This window comes from Zalophus californianus, chromosome 12 (genome assembly GCF_009762305.2).
Source record: "Zalophus californianus isolate mZalCal1 chromosome 12, mZalCal1.pri.v2, whole genome shotgun sequence".
Lineage (NCBI taxonomy): Eukaryota > Metazoa > Chordata > Mammalia > Carnivora > Otariidae > Zalophus > Zalophus californianus.
Genome location: NC_045606.1, coordinates 38,245,844 through 38,265,158, shown reverse-complemented (window position 1 = coordinate 38,265,158; position 19,315 = coordinate 38,245,844). Strand labels below are relative to the sequence as shown.

The 19,315-nt window shown below is 41.7% G+C and overlaps 1 protein-coding gene across 5 annotated transcripts in view; it reads right to left on the bottom strand.

The window, feature by feature from the left end:
• Positions 1-19,315, bottom strand: part of DYNC1I1 (dynein cytoplasmic 1 intermediate chain 1) — a 306,141-nt gene that overhangs the window by 214,301 nt on the left and 72,525 nt on the right. For all 5 annotated transcript variants that reach the window (XM_027574568.2, XM_027574567.2, XM_027574570.2 and 2 more), the window contains one exon: positions 14,816-14,931. In XM_027574568.2, the coding sequence (XP_027430369.1) occupies positions 14,816-14,931 (116 nt within the window). The remainder of the gene's footprint in view (positions 1-14,815; positions 14,932-19,315) is intronic.

Genomic DNA, 19,315 nt, shown 5'->3' with positions numbered 1-19,315 from the left:
TCTCATTTTATCTTCTTAAGAAAAGTGTTGGAAAGAGATATGAATTTTGTGATGTCTAAACATATTGAGAATGATTGTTCAAAAGAAGGATAATTGTAAGTCAAAGCTGTAGTAGAAAAAATAGGAAGGGAAGGGAATTTTAAATGGGACCCAAAGATAAGGAAACATGTATGAATGTGGGTGTCCTCAGCCAGAGGACCAAGGGAACCAAGGGAACGAAGAGATCAGTGATGCACACAGCACATCCCATCCTCTGTGAACAGTTAATAAACTGTGAACTCAGACACATTTCATCATATTCTTGCGTATTTTGTATTTTCCTTCTAGCCTTGGAACTAATATCACCCAGTGTGCTATTCCATGCATATGCCTGACCCCAACTGCTTAATCAGGAACATGAACGGGTTTCCATTCACCAAATGACATTAGAGAATAATCAGGTAGAGGGACTTAGGTTATTCCCACTTTCTTTGAGCCATCAGCTGAGTCTTACTTCCCAGTACCAGAAAAAAACATTGGCAACAGCCTGAGCCTTCAGTATACCACACTTACAAAGACAATGGGCACTTGCTTTATTGACCACAAGGAAGAAATTTCACACTACAACTTTTGGGCTGTTAAATGAGACCAACTCTTCTCCCCATAGTCCAAAAACTTCCTGATTTTACAAAAAGGGAATCTTCTCAGTCTAATATATGTTTTCCTGCGACAAAATTATCTGAACTGTTACCAAAATTAGAATCCTGAACTGATCATTTTATAGGAAATCTTATTCCACGTTAGGGCTCTATGATAATATAGTAACCAGAGTTTTGTTTGTTTCTTTTTAAACAAGTCACCAAGTGCAACAACTTTCCTGGATCCTGGCCCTCACAAACCACTTCCTAATTTGCACAGTTGGTCCTACTGCACACAGGTCCAGCATTATGCACATTCACAGAGAAGTAAAAGAAGTTCAGAGCTCAACGTGAAGTTGACTTTATTATTGCTTCCCCTCTGACCTTGAGATCCACTTCGAGACATGAGCTCTTTCCTTGTTGGTAGAATGTAACCCACCCCCCCCCGAACATTGGTTACTTTCTTTTTAATTACCTAGGGTCATTAATGTTATTTTTAGTACTTTCATCTCTCCAGAACTGATATCTTACCATGATTTTCTTAATACTTGAGATTCTTAGCACCCAAATGAGAAATAAGACCATGTCTCTCTCTCTCTCTCTCTCTCTCTCTCTCTCTCTCTCTCTCTCTCTCTCTCGAAACTACTACTATTTTGGAGTTTTCACCTGTTACAGCCCACATCTGCTCACTTTCATAGGCAGGGGGGTTTTTGCCTGCTTTTTCCCGTCAGACCTCCCATTTTCATTGTGTGCCTCACATGTTTTTGTTGGAAACTGGTTATTTTAGATAATATATTGTAGAAATTCTGGGTTCTGGTTGATCCCCTTCCCCTTCCCTAGGAGTTGGTTATTGTCATTTGCTTCTTTGTTTAGTGACTAGACCATTTTCTTCCCCCTCCACACATGGTGAGAAGCCTCTGATATTGCTCGTTGGAGGATGTAGCCTTGGATATGTACAAAGTCATTCTGGAATGATGGTCTTTTGCAGTCCCTTTAACCATCCCTTTCCTTGACTGTACCCTAAGTTCCACTAATTGCTGGCAGATTGCTCTGTTGTTTTTGGCAATGTCCTGGGGCACAAATTTCTCCATGGACTGATCCAATTAAATTCAGACTCCTTTCCAAAAATAGCTTTTGAGATCAATTTTTGAGATTGTCTGATCCCAGGAGGGCTCTTCTTAGCTGTCTGTTTCCCTGGTTCTGTCTGGTAAACTAGCCAGCCTAAGGTTTAACTTGTATCTCAAATGCATCTACCCATTGCCTCTTAATTGCTCTACACCATAACCTTCACTGTTTTGAGAATGTCCTTTGGCTTGAACCCCACTCTCTGTTGCAAATGAAGTCAGCTTCTTTGGGAAGAGATTCTGAGCTCTATATTTTATGGCCTGCTTTTTCCCCTGAACAAAATCTCTGAGCCATAACTCTGGCACTGAGGGAGGGGATAGGGGCACACTTCTCTCTGAGTAATACCCCTGCTTTCAGAGCAGGGTGCTTGGTGTAGTGGGGTCCTGCTGTAGCCTCTGGTCTATTTGGCTTGCCTCTCCCTAAGTGGAAACTCTGCTTTACATATGAATTGGGTGAGAGCGATTGGGGCCCCAGAATTTGTAGAATGCTGAAGTCAAGGTAAAGTCCCCATTCTTCAGGTTCTTTCTAGGCTGAAGAAGAGGATGCCCACCTCTCAGTTGCCCTTGCTTGGAAAGTAGGCTCTATAACAGGTAGCTAGTAGCAGATATGGACATGCTAATGTCCTGTCGCTCCCAGGAAGATACTGTAGCCTTCCACCTGGGAGCTGGTGGGAGAAGCAGCTAACTGTTCTTTGCTGCACTTATTTGAAGTAGACTTTGCTTCAAGCTAAACTGGGAAGAGAAAGGAGGAGTTCAAAATATCATAGACTCTTCCTGTTCTTACCAAGTTATAGTAAGTTTTCTTTAGTAAATGTTTTTTCATTTACTATATGCCCTTGGGATCATTTCCAGAGACTTCAAATAGGTGGGGTGTTTTTGTTTTTTATTTTTGTTTTGTTTTTTCTTAAATAATTCTCACTAGTTTTACTGGAAGCAAATCCACAAAGTTCCCCGTGTTGCCATGCTGGAAATGAAAACTTTATATACCTCTTGAGTTAGTCAACATAGCAATTGTTATCCTTATAACCAAATAAAAAGGTTTGTTATACCCTGTAATGTTCTTTAATCCTGGTATTTCTTTTGAATCTATTATTGATCAAGAGCAATGAACAGAGATATCCTCTTCATTTTGATGTGCTGTGGGAGTTATATTTGAAGAGTATTAATGTGTTTTTCTATTTGTCTTTCTAAACATAATGATCTTCCCTCTAATCTACCTATGGTATTCATTTGCTAGAAGAGAGATTAGAATTTGATACAAAAGTATGAAAATAAAGCAGCTAAGGGAAGATTCAGCTCCCTTCTCAAAGGAGAGTTAGGTTTAATTGAAAGAGAAAGAATATCCCAAATTCCTTTTCCTTACCATTTAGAATATCAAAAACTGTAAAGATCATTCCTTGTGCATACTCCTTCCCCCAGCCTGGGGGGCGGGGGAGAGTTAAACATAGGAGTTTATTTCCAGATAAGTGGCAAGGAAAGGAGCATGCAGAGAGAAGAAGAGAGAAATATATAGATGTATCTGGATTTTCACTTTCTGGAGAGAAGCATTGGGAGGGGTGCAGTGCAAAATAAACTGAGAAGAGAAATGAGCATAGGCACCCTTGAACCACATCTCCTGTTTGGGAAGCTAGGAGGAGACCATCATGCAACAGATCTCATGCACCGCAAGGCACCCCAGCTTTGGTGGGGGTGGTTGGCATGATAAAACAGAGAGAAGAACTGATGAGGGCAGCTGAGCCTCCCTCAGATCATCTGAGGCAATGGACGCTGAATTGAGGGCCAGGATGCCACGAGGGTCTGTTGTGGTAGATAAAGAGACTACACAGCATGGGTTGGGGATTGACTTCTAGGCCAGGGACTGGAAAGAGGTTAGGGCACTGACTCAAGGTCTGGAGGCAAGGAAAGTTGAGAGAGAAAAGCCAATTAGCAAGAGGGAAATGGCCCATATTCCTAGGAACATTGCCAAGCAAAGAAAACAAATACTAGTCCACCATTTACGTGCCTTAGCACTGGGCGCCAGTGCCCAAGAGGTCAAAGAACAGCAGATGTCAGCCAGCACACTGGCAAGGGCTGGCACAAGGCCAGGGTCCCTCTTATCCCTCCCCACTCCACCAAGGCCATGGGATCATGTCAACCTCACCTTTCTCCCCTCTACACTTGGTCAAGATCTTAGGGAGAAAGTGGGAGTGAGGTTTCAGCATTTCCACCCAATTTTAACTGCACATACCAACTGAGACTGTTTAAAACAAAAGACTGCACTAAAGTTGTTTATTTCATACATTTTCCCCTGACAGCCAGCAGTATTATAGACAGCTGAGGACAAACTAAAGGAGCTGCATTCTCTCTGCACTTCTAATTTAAGATGAGGAAATTCTATAGCAGCACTGTAAGTACATGAGTATGCCAGGCACATAATAAATATAATTTTTTACCTCCCCCTTTTTATTCTCACATCAGAGTAGGCATTTTTTGAATATGTATTTTTGGCTGTCCAGCATCCAAACAGTCTCTTTTGTCAGGGAGAAGAGCAAAACAGATCAAAGTAGAGTCATAGCCTCCCTCAGCATCCCAGAAACCGGGCTAGGGCGGTTCTTTCTCTGCCTGGCCGCTCACAGCTAATGCAGGGCATGTAACCTGGGTCTAGCTAAGTGGACTTCCACACTGCTCTTTAAATCTCGAGCGAGTATTGTCAGGTTTCAAGGAGAAGTAGAGGTTTTCAAGGCAGCTGTGACTTTCAATCCTGAGTGTGACTGTGAGCGTCCAGTGACAGGAAGTCAGGATGCTCGGTCTTACCAGACTGAACAGGATCAGTGGCGTGACCTTGTTAGCCGCTGTCTCAGTCAGCCCGGGTTACCATCGCAAAATACTATAGACTGAGTGGCTGAAACAACAGAGATTTATCTTCTCACAGTTCTGGAGGCTGGGAAATTTAAGATCAAGTAACGAGCCAATTCGGTGTGTCAGAGCTCCCTTCCTGGCTTGCAGACGCCTCCTCGCTGTGTCCTCACATGGCCTTTCCTCTGTGTATGCACGTGGAGACAGACAGAGACAGATCTCTTTCTTCCCCCTCTTACAAGGCCACCAATCCTATAGGATTAAGATTCTACCAAGACGACCTCATTTCACCTTAATTACCTCCTAAAAGCCCTATTTCAAATACAGTCACAGTAGAGATTAGGGCTGCTTTACGTCCTTCTTTTTCTGACCTAATTCTAATTCATCAGTTCTACCAAGTCTCTCATATCTTTCCAACAAATCCCTTTTCTGTTTAGGCTAACCAGAGCTAATTTTTATTGTTGGCAACATGGACCCAGACTGGCACAGATAGGAGTATCAGAAGACAATCAGGGAACTGGTGTTGGTTGTTTGCCCTAATAAGGGCTAAAGAAAATGAAAACTCAGACTCTGGGAATGAGAACCTGTCAGCCATAACAAATAGCTGGATAATTTTTCTTCTGTGGTGATCTTTAACGAAGTGTTCATTGAAAAGAGGGATTTAAGGGATCAAAGTGCCACTGCCACTGAATAGTGTGAATGGCATGAAGAATTTAAAGACACTAGGGTGAGATGAATGCTTCTAATGGGACTGGACAGCTTAAAGAAGAGATGAAAAACTCAAATCTCTGCACTTTAGCTCAAGGCATAGGCCCAGGGAATTTCTCTGGTTGTGATAAACGTCTGCATACACGTTTGCCAAAATCAAAAGCAAATTTAAATTTTGTGGGCTCCTGAATAAAAGCCCTTTGAATTGCCAGCTTCACTAAGTTGCTCATGTGAAAGTCACAGTGCTGATTAGCAAGTAACGGAAAACTGAATATAGGGAAAACTACGGAGGCTCGGGAGTACCCCCAAACCACATTCTACACTAAGCCTTGCTTGACAGCAAAAGAAGACCCACCTCATTTCTTTTTGCATCTTCATCATCTTACATCAGGGTTGAGCTAGCTACAGCACTTGATCACCCCACCTGCCACACAGGGTATCACGCCAGCAGGGCGAGGAGAATAAGCTGGGTTACCTTCAATACCTAGTTAAGACAAGTAGGCTAGAAGATGGGAGAAAAATCTTTGAATATACAAGACCTGCTATTTCAGAAAAATTTCTATAGGTCTAGTGGTCTGGTAAACTTCAAAGTATATGGCAAATACACTGTTTATCTAATACGGAGAGTCATAACACTGGATGGGCCAGAACAGCCACCATGCACATTTTAATTCCATTTGCCAGGTGACTCAAAAGGCTTCTACCTTTAAGTGACCATACAGCTTAGAAATTATGGTCCCACTGATTCAATAACACCCAGAGTGTCTGTGGTAAATCAGACAAATAGCTCTAAAAGGGAATCATGGCAGAGATCTTTAGATTTGAGAGCAATGATGGCAAGAATGTAGGCTATATAGGAACTCAGTGGCCTTGACTCAGTGCCCGGGCTATTGCCCAACCAGAGATCAACCTCAACGCTCAATATTGGACCATATCTTGAAAGAATAATCAGCAAGATCAATCACTTTCATCTTTTTCTATCACAGAGAGAGGAATCAACATCTTTTCACTAGAATAACAACTTATTCTGAATTTTCCCCCTGCTTGTCATGCTTCCCCTAGGTAGTGACCAGCAAAGTCACAGACTTACTGAAAACTATGTATTGTCAGTTTGGGCTGTCTCCTTGATAATTAGCTTCTCTTGGTTTCTGCCTGTCCTCTGAGTGTACTTTTTCAATCTTCATGTTGATTCTGTGAGTTACAGAATTCTCCTTTCAAGTTCTTTCCTGCTTAAATTAACTATAGTTTCCAGTGTTTAAAATTAGGAATTCAGGAGCACCTCCCCCACATCCTACCCTTTGACCTTCTCTTATTTCTTCCATTACCTGGGTCATTAGGCAGACAATTGCTGTTAATCTTTGAGCTAAGTCAAGTCATCCATCCATTCCCACACCAAATATTAAGCACTATGCCAGGCACTAGTGGTACACAGAATTAATGTGCCTATGACCAGTGATGAGGACCTATGAGAAGGTATGCTTGAAGGATCTAGGGAACTGGATTTGTAAATGGATCTGGGAGAAGCAGTTAGTGATCCATGATTACATATTTACTTGATATCAGGTCTATAATTTGGGTATTAGTGATTTTCTCAGTGAAATGTACTTAGATCATTTGTGAACCTACCATGTGTGAACCTTGGAGTCAGATTAAAAAAAAAATCTCAGAACTGCTTTTGTGTTCTTAACATGAGCTTCCAGGCCCAGAGCCTTAGTTCCACCTCATTATTCATCTTCCTGCTCTGAAGAGGCTCTTTAGGCTACCTTAAGGTTGTATGGAATACTAAAGGGATGGATCCATCATAACAGCTTTCAAAGGACAATGTTTTTATTCCATACAAAATCTTTTACTTCTGAACTCCATCAGTACATTAACCCTTGATCTAGAGAATATGATATGTTGATTAATTAAGTGGCTAACTGATGTTTCAACAAAGTTACTAGACCATCTTCCTAAGGTATAACATTTTATTTTCCAGTATGGTACTGTGATGAAGATATAATCTCATTTTGAGCCTAAAGTTCACATGATGCTCTAGGGCCATTTTTCTGAATGTCCACCCCCTTTATAAAACTACAGATTACAGAAGTGTAGGAAATAAGACAGCGTCCACTGGTACCAAGTCTTGCTCTGCATTTCCTCTTTTCTACTGAATTCTTGTTTTTAGTTGTCATTTAGCACCCTTCTGTTTTCATTGGAAGGAATATTTTGGATAAATGAATTTATTTGACTGTACCATCTATGGCACTCTCCCTAGGTGCTTAAAAAAATAAGTTAACTTTTAGCATGAGGCTTCTGCTTTGGAATATCAAAACTGGCCAGCATCTAAGCCAGTATCAATTTCAATGTGTAATTTAAACCAAGAGCTAAACCACCAAAGCTCTCCTGACCAATAGCTTTAAAGAAGGTTCAGGGACAGGGAAAATTATTTTTTTTTAACCAGAAAATTTGTCTATTCAACACAAATAATATCTAAAAAATAAATTCTGAAGTGTCTGCATTTCTAAAATAGCCCATCTTTTTTTTTTTTTTTCCAAGAGACTTGCCAAGATGATACAAGGTTAATATTGTTAAAGAAAATGAATGTCCTAGGAGAGGATCCCTCAACCGCGGACCTTGTTAACAATGGGCCTGAAGCCTCTACAGTTAGTTCTGAAAGAGGATTAACACTTTAATCAAATTTCAAAGCAGAAATGGCAGGCACAGTTCAAGGAAGCAAAACATGGCAGATGTCAGTATCTTTCTGGAACAGTGTCCGTTCTTGTCTACAGAACAGAAATAAAAAATAAGACCATTGTGCATCATCTTCACTAGGGATTTTTAATTTGCATCCAGATGCCACCATGGCTTGTCTCCAAATACCTGGCTGTTCTTTAAATAGTAAGTTTAGAGAACGAGTGTAAGGTCCAGGAACCTGGGAGGCAGTTGAAGAGCTTGAGTCAAGATTATACCACCAAAGCCTGTGTTTTCCCAACTTATCTCTAGGAGTTTCCGGATTGGCTTCCACTAGGAAATTATAACCCTAAGAACTGCCTGGTTTCATGTTAAGGTTTCAAATAAATATTTCCACCTAGATTCTCTGGAAAATGACTTTATTTGGCAATTCTGTATCAAAGAGTTGTGCTCTTGGGGGCCACCAAGGTGTAAGAAGATTTAGAACTCAACTGTATGCGGTTTAGAATTCAAGCCTTGATCATTTTCTCTAATCACTTCACATAGAAGGGTGGGGCAAAAAGGGAGAGGGAAGCAGCATGGGCATAGATAACAAACAAGGAGGTCATACACAGTCTTTGCCAGTCCTTTGTACAGCATGAAGTTAGGGTGGAAGGAGTGGACATCCCATTATCTGAACTCTGGACTATGAAGGGAGAACCCAGGGGAGTTCTCATAATTGTCTCCATGATGACAGAATGAGGCTTACTTATGAACTTGCCCTGCTTGGAATACAACTTTGCTTCTGTCCCACCATCTAACACCTGCTTGGACATAGCTGATCTCACAAAAGGGAGGAAAATCTATGATGCCATCGTGCCCCTGGAGGCGTTCCCTACAGATCAGGGGGTGTCTCCTCCCCCAGGTGCCTCTGGCCAGCCATGGTGAAGTGAAGACCAGGCTTGCTTTGTGGGTCTCAGCTTCTCAATCTGTGAAATGATGGTCCGTGGTAGACATGAGCTGTCCGATACAGGAGCCCTTAACCCTGTGTGGCTATTGAGCACTTGAGATGTGCCTAATGCAACCAGGGAACTGCATTTGTACTTTTACTTAACTTTAAAAACTGATATTTGATTCCATCATTGGAAAGCTTTTAAATATGTTTGGAGCAACTGTGGCATTTGAATCTGCTGTTTCAATTGTAAATTTTCAGAAATATAATTATTGTTCAAGTATTTCCAGTGAAAATTTAGTATCTGGGGGCACCTGGGTGGCTCAGTTGGTCAAGCGTCTGCCTTTGGCTCAGGTCATGATCCTGGGGTCCTGGGATCAAGCCCCGAGTCAGGCTCCCTGCTCAGCGGGGAGTCTGCTTCTCCCTCTCCCTCTGCTCCTCCCCCCTGCTCATTCTCTCCCCCCACTCTCTCTAAAATAAATAAAGTCTTAAAAAAAAAAAAAGAAAATTTAGTGTCTGAATTGGGATATGCCCTAAGTGTAAAATACAAACCAGATTTTGAAGACTTAATATAAAAAAACAATGTGTAATCTCACTGATAATTTTTATATTGACTACATATTATTGTTTTGATAATGTTTTTTAACATATTGAGTTAAATAAAACATATTATTAAAATTAATGATGGCTTATTATGTTTCTTTTTATTAAGATTTTATTTATTTGTTAGAGAGAGAGCACGCGCACAGGAGGGGCAGAGAGAGAAGCACACTCTCCGCTGAGCAGGGAGCCAGACATAGGGCTTGACCCTGGGATCATGACCTGAGCTGAAGGCACTGCTTAACTGACTGGTGGGTGGGGCAACCTAGGCCTCCCTAGGTCATTATGGGTTTTTTTTTCTTTAATTAACATATAACGTATTAATTGTTTCAGGGGTACAGGTCTGTGATTCATCAGTCTTACACAATACACAGCACTCACAACAACACATACCCTCCCCAGTGTCCATCACCCAGCCACCCCATTCCTACCCCCCTCCACTCCAGCAACCCTCAGTTTGTTTCCTGAGATGAAGAGTCTCTTATGGTTTGTCTCCCTTTCTGGTTTCGTCTTGTTTCTTTTTTTCCCTCTCTTCCCCTATGATCCTCTGCCTTGTTTTTCAAATTCCACATATCAGTGAGATCATATGATAATGGTCTTTCTCTGATTGACTTATTTCACTTAGCATAATACCCTCTGATTCCATCCACCTCTTTGCAAATGGCAAGATTTCATTTTTTATGGCTGCATAATATTCCATTATATATAAATACACCACACCTTCTTTATCCATTCATCTGTTGATGGACATCTGGGCTCTTTCCATAGTTTGGCTATTGTGGACACTGTGGCTATGAACATTGGGGTGCAGGTGCCCCTTCAGATTACTAAATTAAGCAAGGGCAAAAATGAACTATTGGGACTTCATCAAGATAAAAAGGTTTTGCACAGCAAAGGAAACAGTCAACAAAACCAAAACACAACTGACAGAATGGGAGAAGATATTTGCAAACGAAATATCAGATAAAGGGCTAGTATCCAAAATCTATAAAGAACTTATCAAATTCAACAAAGAACAAAGAATCTAATCAAGAAATGGGCAGAAGACATGAACTGACATTTCTGCAAAGAAGACATCCAAATGGCCAACAGACTCATGAAAAAGTGCTCAACATCACTTGGCATCAGGGAAATACAAATCAAAACCTCAGTGAGATACCACCACACAACAGTCAGAATGGCTAAAATTAACAAGTCAGGAAACGACAGATGTTGGCGGGGATGCGGAGAAAGGGGAACCCTCCTCCACTGTTGGTGGGAATGCAAGCTGGTGCAACCACTCTAGAAAACAGTACGGAGGTTCCTCAAAAAGTTGAAAATAGAGCTACCGTACGACCCAGCAATTGCATTACTGGGTATTTACCCCAAAGATACAAATGTAGTGATCCACTCATTATGTTTCTATTGGACAGCGCTAGACTAGACTACTAGACTAGCTTTTGGATTTAGTATATGCTGGAGAGGATAAGAAGCCAAAGTAGAAATTCTCCTCAACCAATCAAGAAATTTTTTTTTTTTAAGTGCAAAGGTGAAACAAGAGCCTTCCTTAGCCACCTTCCCACACACCTCTTCTAAACTTCAAGTACCTAAGTAGTATCTTCACAAAGTAAAGACTTGGTGACTGCTTTGTTCTGTCCTCCCCAATCCAGGTGATTTTCTCCTTCAGTTCTCACAACTGTGCCATGTTTATGGGTAGTTAATGCCCACATTCATGGGAGTGAAATTAGAGGCCTGGCTGAAATGGAAACACTGAACTCCCCTCACCGCACAATCTCATTCTCAGGACTTTTCCTTAAAAAACCCATAAAACCAATGTAGCCTTAATACATAGATTATACTCCCTCCCCACTGAAGTCCAGTGAATATTTTCTCTTCCTTCTTTCTTATTCCTCCAGCATCATGACATTCTTCATTTCTTCCATTCATATGGAACCCTTTCTTTGAGCCAGGCACCATGTTGGGCATGGAAGGGAAGGACACACAGCCTGCTCAAATGTCTGCCAAGGCAGACATTTAGATAATCATTAAAAATGAAGTAATAAAGGGGGGAATGGACTATGCCCACAGTAGGAGCGACGCCTACAAGAAGCGGAATTACTGAGGAGCTAATCCTTGACTGTTCCTTCCTCCTTTGACTTCCCAAAGGAAGAGAGACAGGAGAGAGGGCATTCTGGCCTGGGAGACAGTATGTGCAAGTGTATGGAAGCCGACGCTGTGTGGCACTGTGGGCAACGAAAGCAAACTGGTCTTTCTTGGGCATAAGAAACAAGGCAGGGGAGGGAAGTAGGGGAAGGGGGGAGCCAACATGAAGCCATTAAGTTCCCATTGATAAGATATGAAGAGGAGAGGAAGATCAGAGAGCACTTCAAAACTATCAACAGGTTGTGTACGTTTCTTCCTCCTCCCTCCAGAGCAGCTTACGCATTACCAGCAAGTCAAGAAATTCTCATTCTCCCAGGGCTCATTACAGAACTTAGGAGCTTCAAAGATATCTGTGGCATCATCTTTGTCATTCAACAGCATTTACTGGGGGCCTTGTATGAGCCAGTCACTTACCCACTATAATAAGGATACAGAAGACTGGCTCCTAACTAATCTCAGGAGGTCACGGGCAGTCCAGAGCGTATTAATAACAGGCAAGGCAGAGGTAGTCTGGCAGGGAAGCATAATTTTTTCCTTTCTTACTACGTGGGAATAAAAAACATGTGTTTAAAATATTTTGGGGGTAGAGATACCCTGCTCCCCAAATCAGGGTGTCCTATTCTCAGCCTTACTTCTCTGTCACTGATGACTTAAATTTGTATTGGAAAAATAGTACTCATAGGAACTTCAGTCCTCAATCTTCCTGGTTTAAATCGTTCTCTGGAGGGTTTCTCAGAACAGGTCACTACGATCACAAGTTAAGAGGATGTTCATTATAGTACATAGTGCAGAAAAGAGACTTAAGCTTCATTTTAAAGAGTAAAGTGGTAACATGGCAAAAACTGAATGCACTGGAACTCCACTGGATACAGAACACATTGATGCTCTGAGATCACTCGTTTGAATATTGTTACATTTTCTGTAGTCACAATATGACTTAAAAAATGGCATTCCTCCATATGCTATGGGCAATAATACGCTATGGATCTTACATACACCACATCCAAGAGCCTCACTGTGTCATAAAATCCAGTAGTTCATCATTTCCTGCCTCTGAATTGGCTCAAGCCCCAAATCAGAAGCCAACTCAAACCTGCCACGCAGTGGATTCCCACTGCCAACCGCTCGCTACGCCCTCTAGTTCTCCCTCCGCCAGCTCCCTTCACACAGCAGGTGAAAGGCGAGCACCGGGCACCATTGTCAGCCAGGCAGCTGGGCGACCGTGGGCAGCCAAGGCTCAAAGAAGCATCTGTGGCGAGAGGACAACTTGCTGAACCCCAGTCTAAAGTTCTGCCAGTCTGGACCTATCGGGTGTTGTTTAATGTCTAGAGCTACAGTAGCTAGCTTTGAGTTCAAATCTGAATTGTGGAATTTGAACCATCGAAACACCCATCACCACAAAAAACCTCTATGAATCTTGTTAAAAAAACAGGAAGAATTTCTGCCAATGGCTGAGAAATAAATTCCTTCTTTCCTGCTGCTTGGACCACAGCATAATGAGGGCGCCCAAACGCTCTCTGCAGTCATAAAACGGAATGCCCAGGCTTTTTCTTTTGATGTGTTCCAGTTTAAAAGTTGAGAGTCCATGCCTTTTCATCCTTAATTTATCTTCCCTTGTAAATATGTCTGTACCCCTTCCAATACCTGAAGTCTACACATTTTCAAAATAGAATTCACTCCTTCTCCTATTTCACTTGTATAACTTTATGTTATGGGTCAGATTTTTGGCTAAATAAACATACCTCAGGCTACAGCTCTGCAAATACCTCTGGCAGCAAATTAACTCAAACAAATGTTTTGGTTGGGTGGTGAGGTTGTTTTTTAATAATCTTTCTGATCTGCCTGGAGGTCCAAGGATAGGCTAGGTGAACTCCCAAAGGCTTTTCTAACTTTGTATTTTCTGCCATATTAATAGGCAGTTCTTGAAGTCTGTTGAAGTGACTGGTTTAAAATTTCACCACCAGAGGGTGCTACTTGTTTGCTTCTAATAATCATTTCACTATCAGATTTGAAAGATGGAAGCCCTGTCACCAAAGACTTGTCCCCGCAGCAGCTAGCATTACCCAGGAAAGGTTTCCAGAAGACCTGTAGGGAGTACTCTACTTCAAGGCATCAGATTTCACTTTGCTTTGGATATTATGTGTTTGGAACCAAAACTGAAAATCTCTGTAGCTTGCACAAACCAAACTGCACTAATACATGTATTTGCTGTAAACCAAGCAAGGCATTCAAATCATTTTTCATTCTCTTGGCTTCTGTTCAGTATTTACTACATAACAACCATGACCCCAGAACTCTCCCATCTTCTTCACCACACCAACAGTAAAATACCATAACGTAAAAAGAGAATTTGCTTGGCTATACCGATAATGCTCTTTTCCAAGGATGCCACCTCCTCTTATCCTAAGTATATATCTCTCCCTCTTCTGCTTACATGTGATTCCTTATTTCTAGGGAGCATTTTATCAGCTTCAATTTCTCTTAGTGTATTTTTTGATTGGCTGGGATGTGCATGTGAATTTTCCACCTGATGTTTTCCGGTACGCATGAAGAAGCATGGAGATTTTAACCGATTTTAAGTTTTAAATGGTAAGAAACTCTAATGTGTTGTCATCTGAATGGCAAAGTTAATCAGGGGTCAGCAAAGTGTTTCTATAAAGTGCCAGATTATAGTAAAGATTTTTGGCTGTGTGAGCTGTGAGTGCTCTGTCATAGCTTCTCAACCCTTCCATCACAGCAAGAAAGGAGCCACACAGACTACAGACACGAATGACTGGCGGTGGTTGTATCCCAAAACACTCGATTTTGAGGAACAGGTGGTGTGCTACCATTTGCTGACTCCTGAAAATGATGACTCATAATGTATGCACTGTTCTTACTGAAAAAATTCAGAAAAGTTTTTAGCATGTCACCCTGTGATGATTTTTCCCCTTCATACAGTTCTGACAAAGTGTCAGCTAAGTAATCCATTTTAAAGTTCACGGGTCCTTTGAGGAGTACCACCGGGCTCCCTGTCCAGAGCTTTCAAAATCTGGGCCAAGGGAGCCTTAGATTTTCAGCGCATCATTATGTTTCTGTCCTGGGAAGATCTGCTATGGTAAGATATAAAATCAACAAGAAGGATAGAACACACTGGCAATTTCTCCTAGAGATAATACGGAAAGCAAACAGAAGACACAGTTTACCTTCAGACTGATGTGTAGCTAGAGGAGTCTGGGTCTCCTTGGAGTAGGCCACCACCTCCCTGGGCAGGAAATCCACTTGGGTAACCTTCGACACACCCAGCCTGTGCAGTCTCCGCCTGTAAGTGACAAACGACAAACGTTTAAAGAGGGAAGGCATTCCTTGCAGAAGAGCTATCAGTAATACCACACAGGACCATAAACGAGAACTGGCCTTGGGCTGGCAGCTGGAACATGTGGCTTTCTGGCCCACTTTGGCCCCAATTTGCTGGTGATGTCAGGTAGGTCCCTCATGCTGACCCTCAGCCTTTCTATCTGTAAAACAAAGTCTTGGTCTGGCTCAGAGGAGACCCCCTTCCATTCAGAGCACCTTTGATTTCACTTGATTTAAATTTATAAAGGGAATTTTCATTGGTAATACGAGGTCCTAGCTTCTTACGTGTGATGGACAAAGAAAAAGTAACGATCGTCAAGTCAGAAGAAAAGAAAGATGATTTCTTAGTGGAGTAACATGTTTGCCATGATAGTATTGAGAGGATCATGCCAAGGGGGGAGTAGAACACTTCTCAGTTCTCCAGGAAGGAACTAACACAGATTAGCATGTGAATTTGTTTAAAGACATTGCTATCGCATAGGTGAATGAAGAGGATGCTGGGCTAAGAGTAATAAATGTTTAGCCTGGAATTCCCCAAGTAACTATGACCATGTGAAAAATCATTTCTGAATATCTATGTCACACTTCAAGCGTTTTCAGATGTCTTTGACATCTATCATGTCATCTGTCCTCATGACACCTCTGTGAGGCATAGGGGAAGACATTATCACCATCTCCTTTATAGATGAGGAAAATGAAATGCAGTGTAAGAGACATGTGCAAGTATATACAACTCATAAATGGTAGAATGAGGGCTAAAATACTGTTGGCCTGAGTCCTGGTCCAGTGCCTTTTCCACCAAGCCAACTCCTACCTAGGGTTCTTAATGGTGATTTCTGAGCTACTGCAAAAATCTGAAGTACCTCCCACGTCACCCAGGAAACATCCAAATCATGGAGATGGCAGAGCCATCTACGGGCTAAGCCCATAGACTCTAGCCCCCCACTTCCAGGCTGTGTGTGTGATCTTGAACAAGGTACCTAACCTCTCTGTGCCTCAGTTTCATCATCTGTAAAATGGAGATATTACTAGTACTTGCTATTAGGATTGTTATGGTAATGTATATGTACTACATGCATATAATGCATATACTACATATATATTATGTGTACATATGTGCATAATTTACACACATATATCTTAAAACAATTTCTGGAATACTATTTTTTAACAAATTGATTTAGTATTAGCATGGGACATATTCTACCATGTTTCTTAAAAATTTCTAGGCATACAGTGTGTGTGTGTGTGTGTGTGTGTGTGTGTGTGTGTGTGTGTGTGTGTGTCTGAGGGAAAGAGGGAAAGGTGAAATAAACACACAGCTCGATAGCTCATACAGGGAATCCCAGCTACATTCCCTAGCTCTCTATCACCCGTAGAAGCACATTCTATTCATATTATTGTTTTTAATTATTACTAGCAGATGGCACAGACTCATTGTACTTTTAGTTCTAGTAGTAATAATAAAATGAAAGACAATACATGTCACAGCTAGAAATTTCCACATATGATTTCCCAAGCATTCTAGGAAAATAAAATTTTCTTCTTCTCTGTGAGTTACTCAAACAAGGTGCTATCTAAGATGTGCACAGAGCAGATACAAACAAACGTGGGTTTAGAGGATAAGCCTGCTTGGCCAACTCTAATGTCTCAACAAGCGCCATGCAGCCCTGGGCCCCACAGACCTCATTCACTCCAAAGTCTGGGCCCCCAAGGAGGGTCAGGCTGGGTTCCCTGCACTCCAGGAAGCCTCCTCACACAGAATTAGCAGAAAACAAACAAAACATGCTAGAAACAAAGTTGCCAAACAAGGTAAAAGGCTCAAAGTTTCAAAGTAAGAAATTCAGGGATTAGTTTAACATCAAAGAATGTTTTCTTTCCTGAAATGGGTCTTTCTTGAAGCAGGTAAAAAAGAAAGCATGGATAGACACCCCAGGACTCTTTGGGGTGCTACCTCTCCTGCTGTTTCATAGCCCAGAGCAGCCTTCTGAAGTCCCAAGAGGTCAGGCTCTGTCACTCAAGTGAAGAGATGGAAAAGAAACATGTGCTGGTATTACATCCCCACCATTTCAATTTTTTTTTTTAAATATTTTATTTAAGAGAGAGTGAGCAAGCAAGCAGGGGCGGTGGCGGGGGGAGAGTACAGAGGAAGAGGGGGAGAATCTCCAGCAGACTCCATGCTGAATGCAGAGCCCAATGCGGGGCTCAGTCCCATGACCCTGAGATCATGACCTGAGCTGAAACCAAGTCACACGCTTAAGCAACTGAGCCACCCAGACACCCCATTTGATCCCACCATTTCCAGTGGGGTCACCCCCAGCATGAAGAGATCACCCTGGATCCTAGACTTCTATGGGCATCCGTGTGAGGCACTAAAAGGTACCTATACCTGCAGGCAGGGATTCCAGGGCTTCTAACTAATGGGACATAAGCTGTAGGCCTATCTTGTTGGGTAACCAGCAGCAGACACTGGAAATAGGAAGCAGACATAATCCACCATGGCAAATCAAAACCAACTGATAAGACAGTATGGCATAATGGTTAAGTCATGTACTCATTGAGAAACGAATTTCAGTTCAAATCTATGCTTGGTCACTTACCAGCTGAATGGTAGGTAAAAGCTTTGGATAAGTGACAAACCCTACTAAGCCTCAAGCTTATCTGTAAAACAGGTACATATCATTGAGTGGTTGTGAAGAGTGAATGAAGTTAATATTTGTAAAAGCACTTACTTTTGTGCCTGGCACATAGTAAGCAGTTCCTGGCCTAAGCATCTCTACTATTAATTTATCTTTTTGACTGATGATCATAACATTTATATTTGTTTTAAAAAATCAGAGAAAACAGGTTTATAAGTGCTCTAAATTAAAAATTCTTTAAGATAGATTTGGAGATTATCTCTGTCAAGGAGACACTATAGTTTTGCATAGTTTTGGCTGGTTGGAAGACTCTATTTGCTTTTCCTTTAACTGAAAGTATTATCACCCTGAAACCTCTCTGCTTTCAAAACCTATCTTGTATAAATGAGCTTATCTCACTAAACAAAATATTTTCTTTTCTCAATAGTTATCGAAAAGTTTCAACCAGTCCCTCACTGACACTGTTTGTGAGCTCCCAACTCCACCCAAACTGTCAAGAAGACATAAAAGCCTAGCTGTGATCACGTGGTTCTCCCAATGTGTCCATCAGCTGATACATCTATAAACTTGTGGGTGACTTGGTCTATTTTAAAGATTTTTTTTTTTTTTTTTTTAACAGAGAGACAGTGAGAGAGGGAACACAAGCAGGGGGAGTGGGAGAGGGAGAAGCAGGCTTCCCGCCGAGCAGGGAGCCCGATGCGGGACTTGAACCCAGGACCCCGGGATCATGACCTGAGCAGAAGGCAGACGCTTAACGACTGAGCCACCCAGGCGCCCCCTGGTCTCAGATTTTAAAGCAATCCCTTGCAACACTTCTTGCAGGGTAATTGATAGATTACTCTATCTTTCCATGCAGTCTTCAGATTGATTAAGCTGCATTTATATCAAATGTTTTTATTCTTTGTGGCCTTTTGCTGTTGCTTTAGTAACTGTGTGGTTATAATGCATATAAACAGTTTTCATATATTATTTTATCCTCAGTATAACTTTACATCATATTCTGATTTTACACCTGAGAAAACTGAGGTTCAGTGGTGTGAAATCATTTGCTCAAAATCACAAAGGTAGTAAGTGACAGGCCCACGTCTTGGCTCCATCAAACATCAAGTCCAAGGACCATATTCTTAGAAATTGTTCTCTGTTGACCTTGTCCTCCTATTTTTTTCCTAGTGCCTTATGAGCATCGCCTTAGTGAGGCGCATTCTTAAAACCTAATATAGTGGCAGGCCAAGCACATGTGATCATTTTATAAGCATGAGAAAGGATTCCTGAGACATAGCCAGGCCTGAAGTATTAGGACATAATAGGGTAGTGTTTGCAAGGTGAGTACCACACAGAGGTTCCCAGTCCTCGCTGGTTCCGAAAGACTGGCCAGGAGGTGGCACCCTTCCACGGCAAAGACCTGCCTCTTAAGTGTGTTCTGAGTCCTCAATTCTTTTTTTTTTTTCCTAATTTTATTATGTTATGTTAATCACCATACATTACATCATTAGTTTTTGATGTAGTGTCCATGATTCATTGTTTGTGTATAACACCCAGGGCTCCATTCAATACATGCCCTCTTTAATACCCATCACCAGGCTGAGTCGGCCCTGGACCCATCTAAGGGCCTGCACGTCAATGGATCTAGAATCCATCCATTTATACAACCCTGTGATCAAGGCCTTCCTCAACTTTCCTTTTTGTAGAAAAATATTTCTATGATTTTAT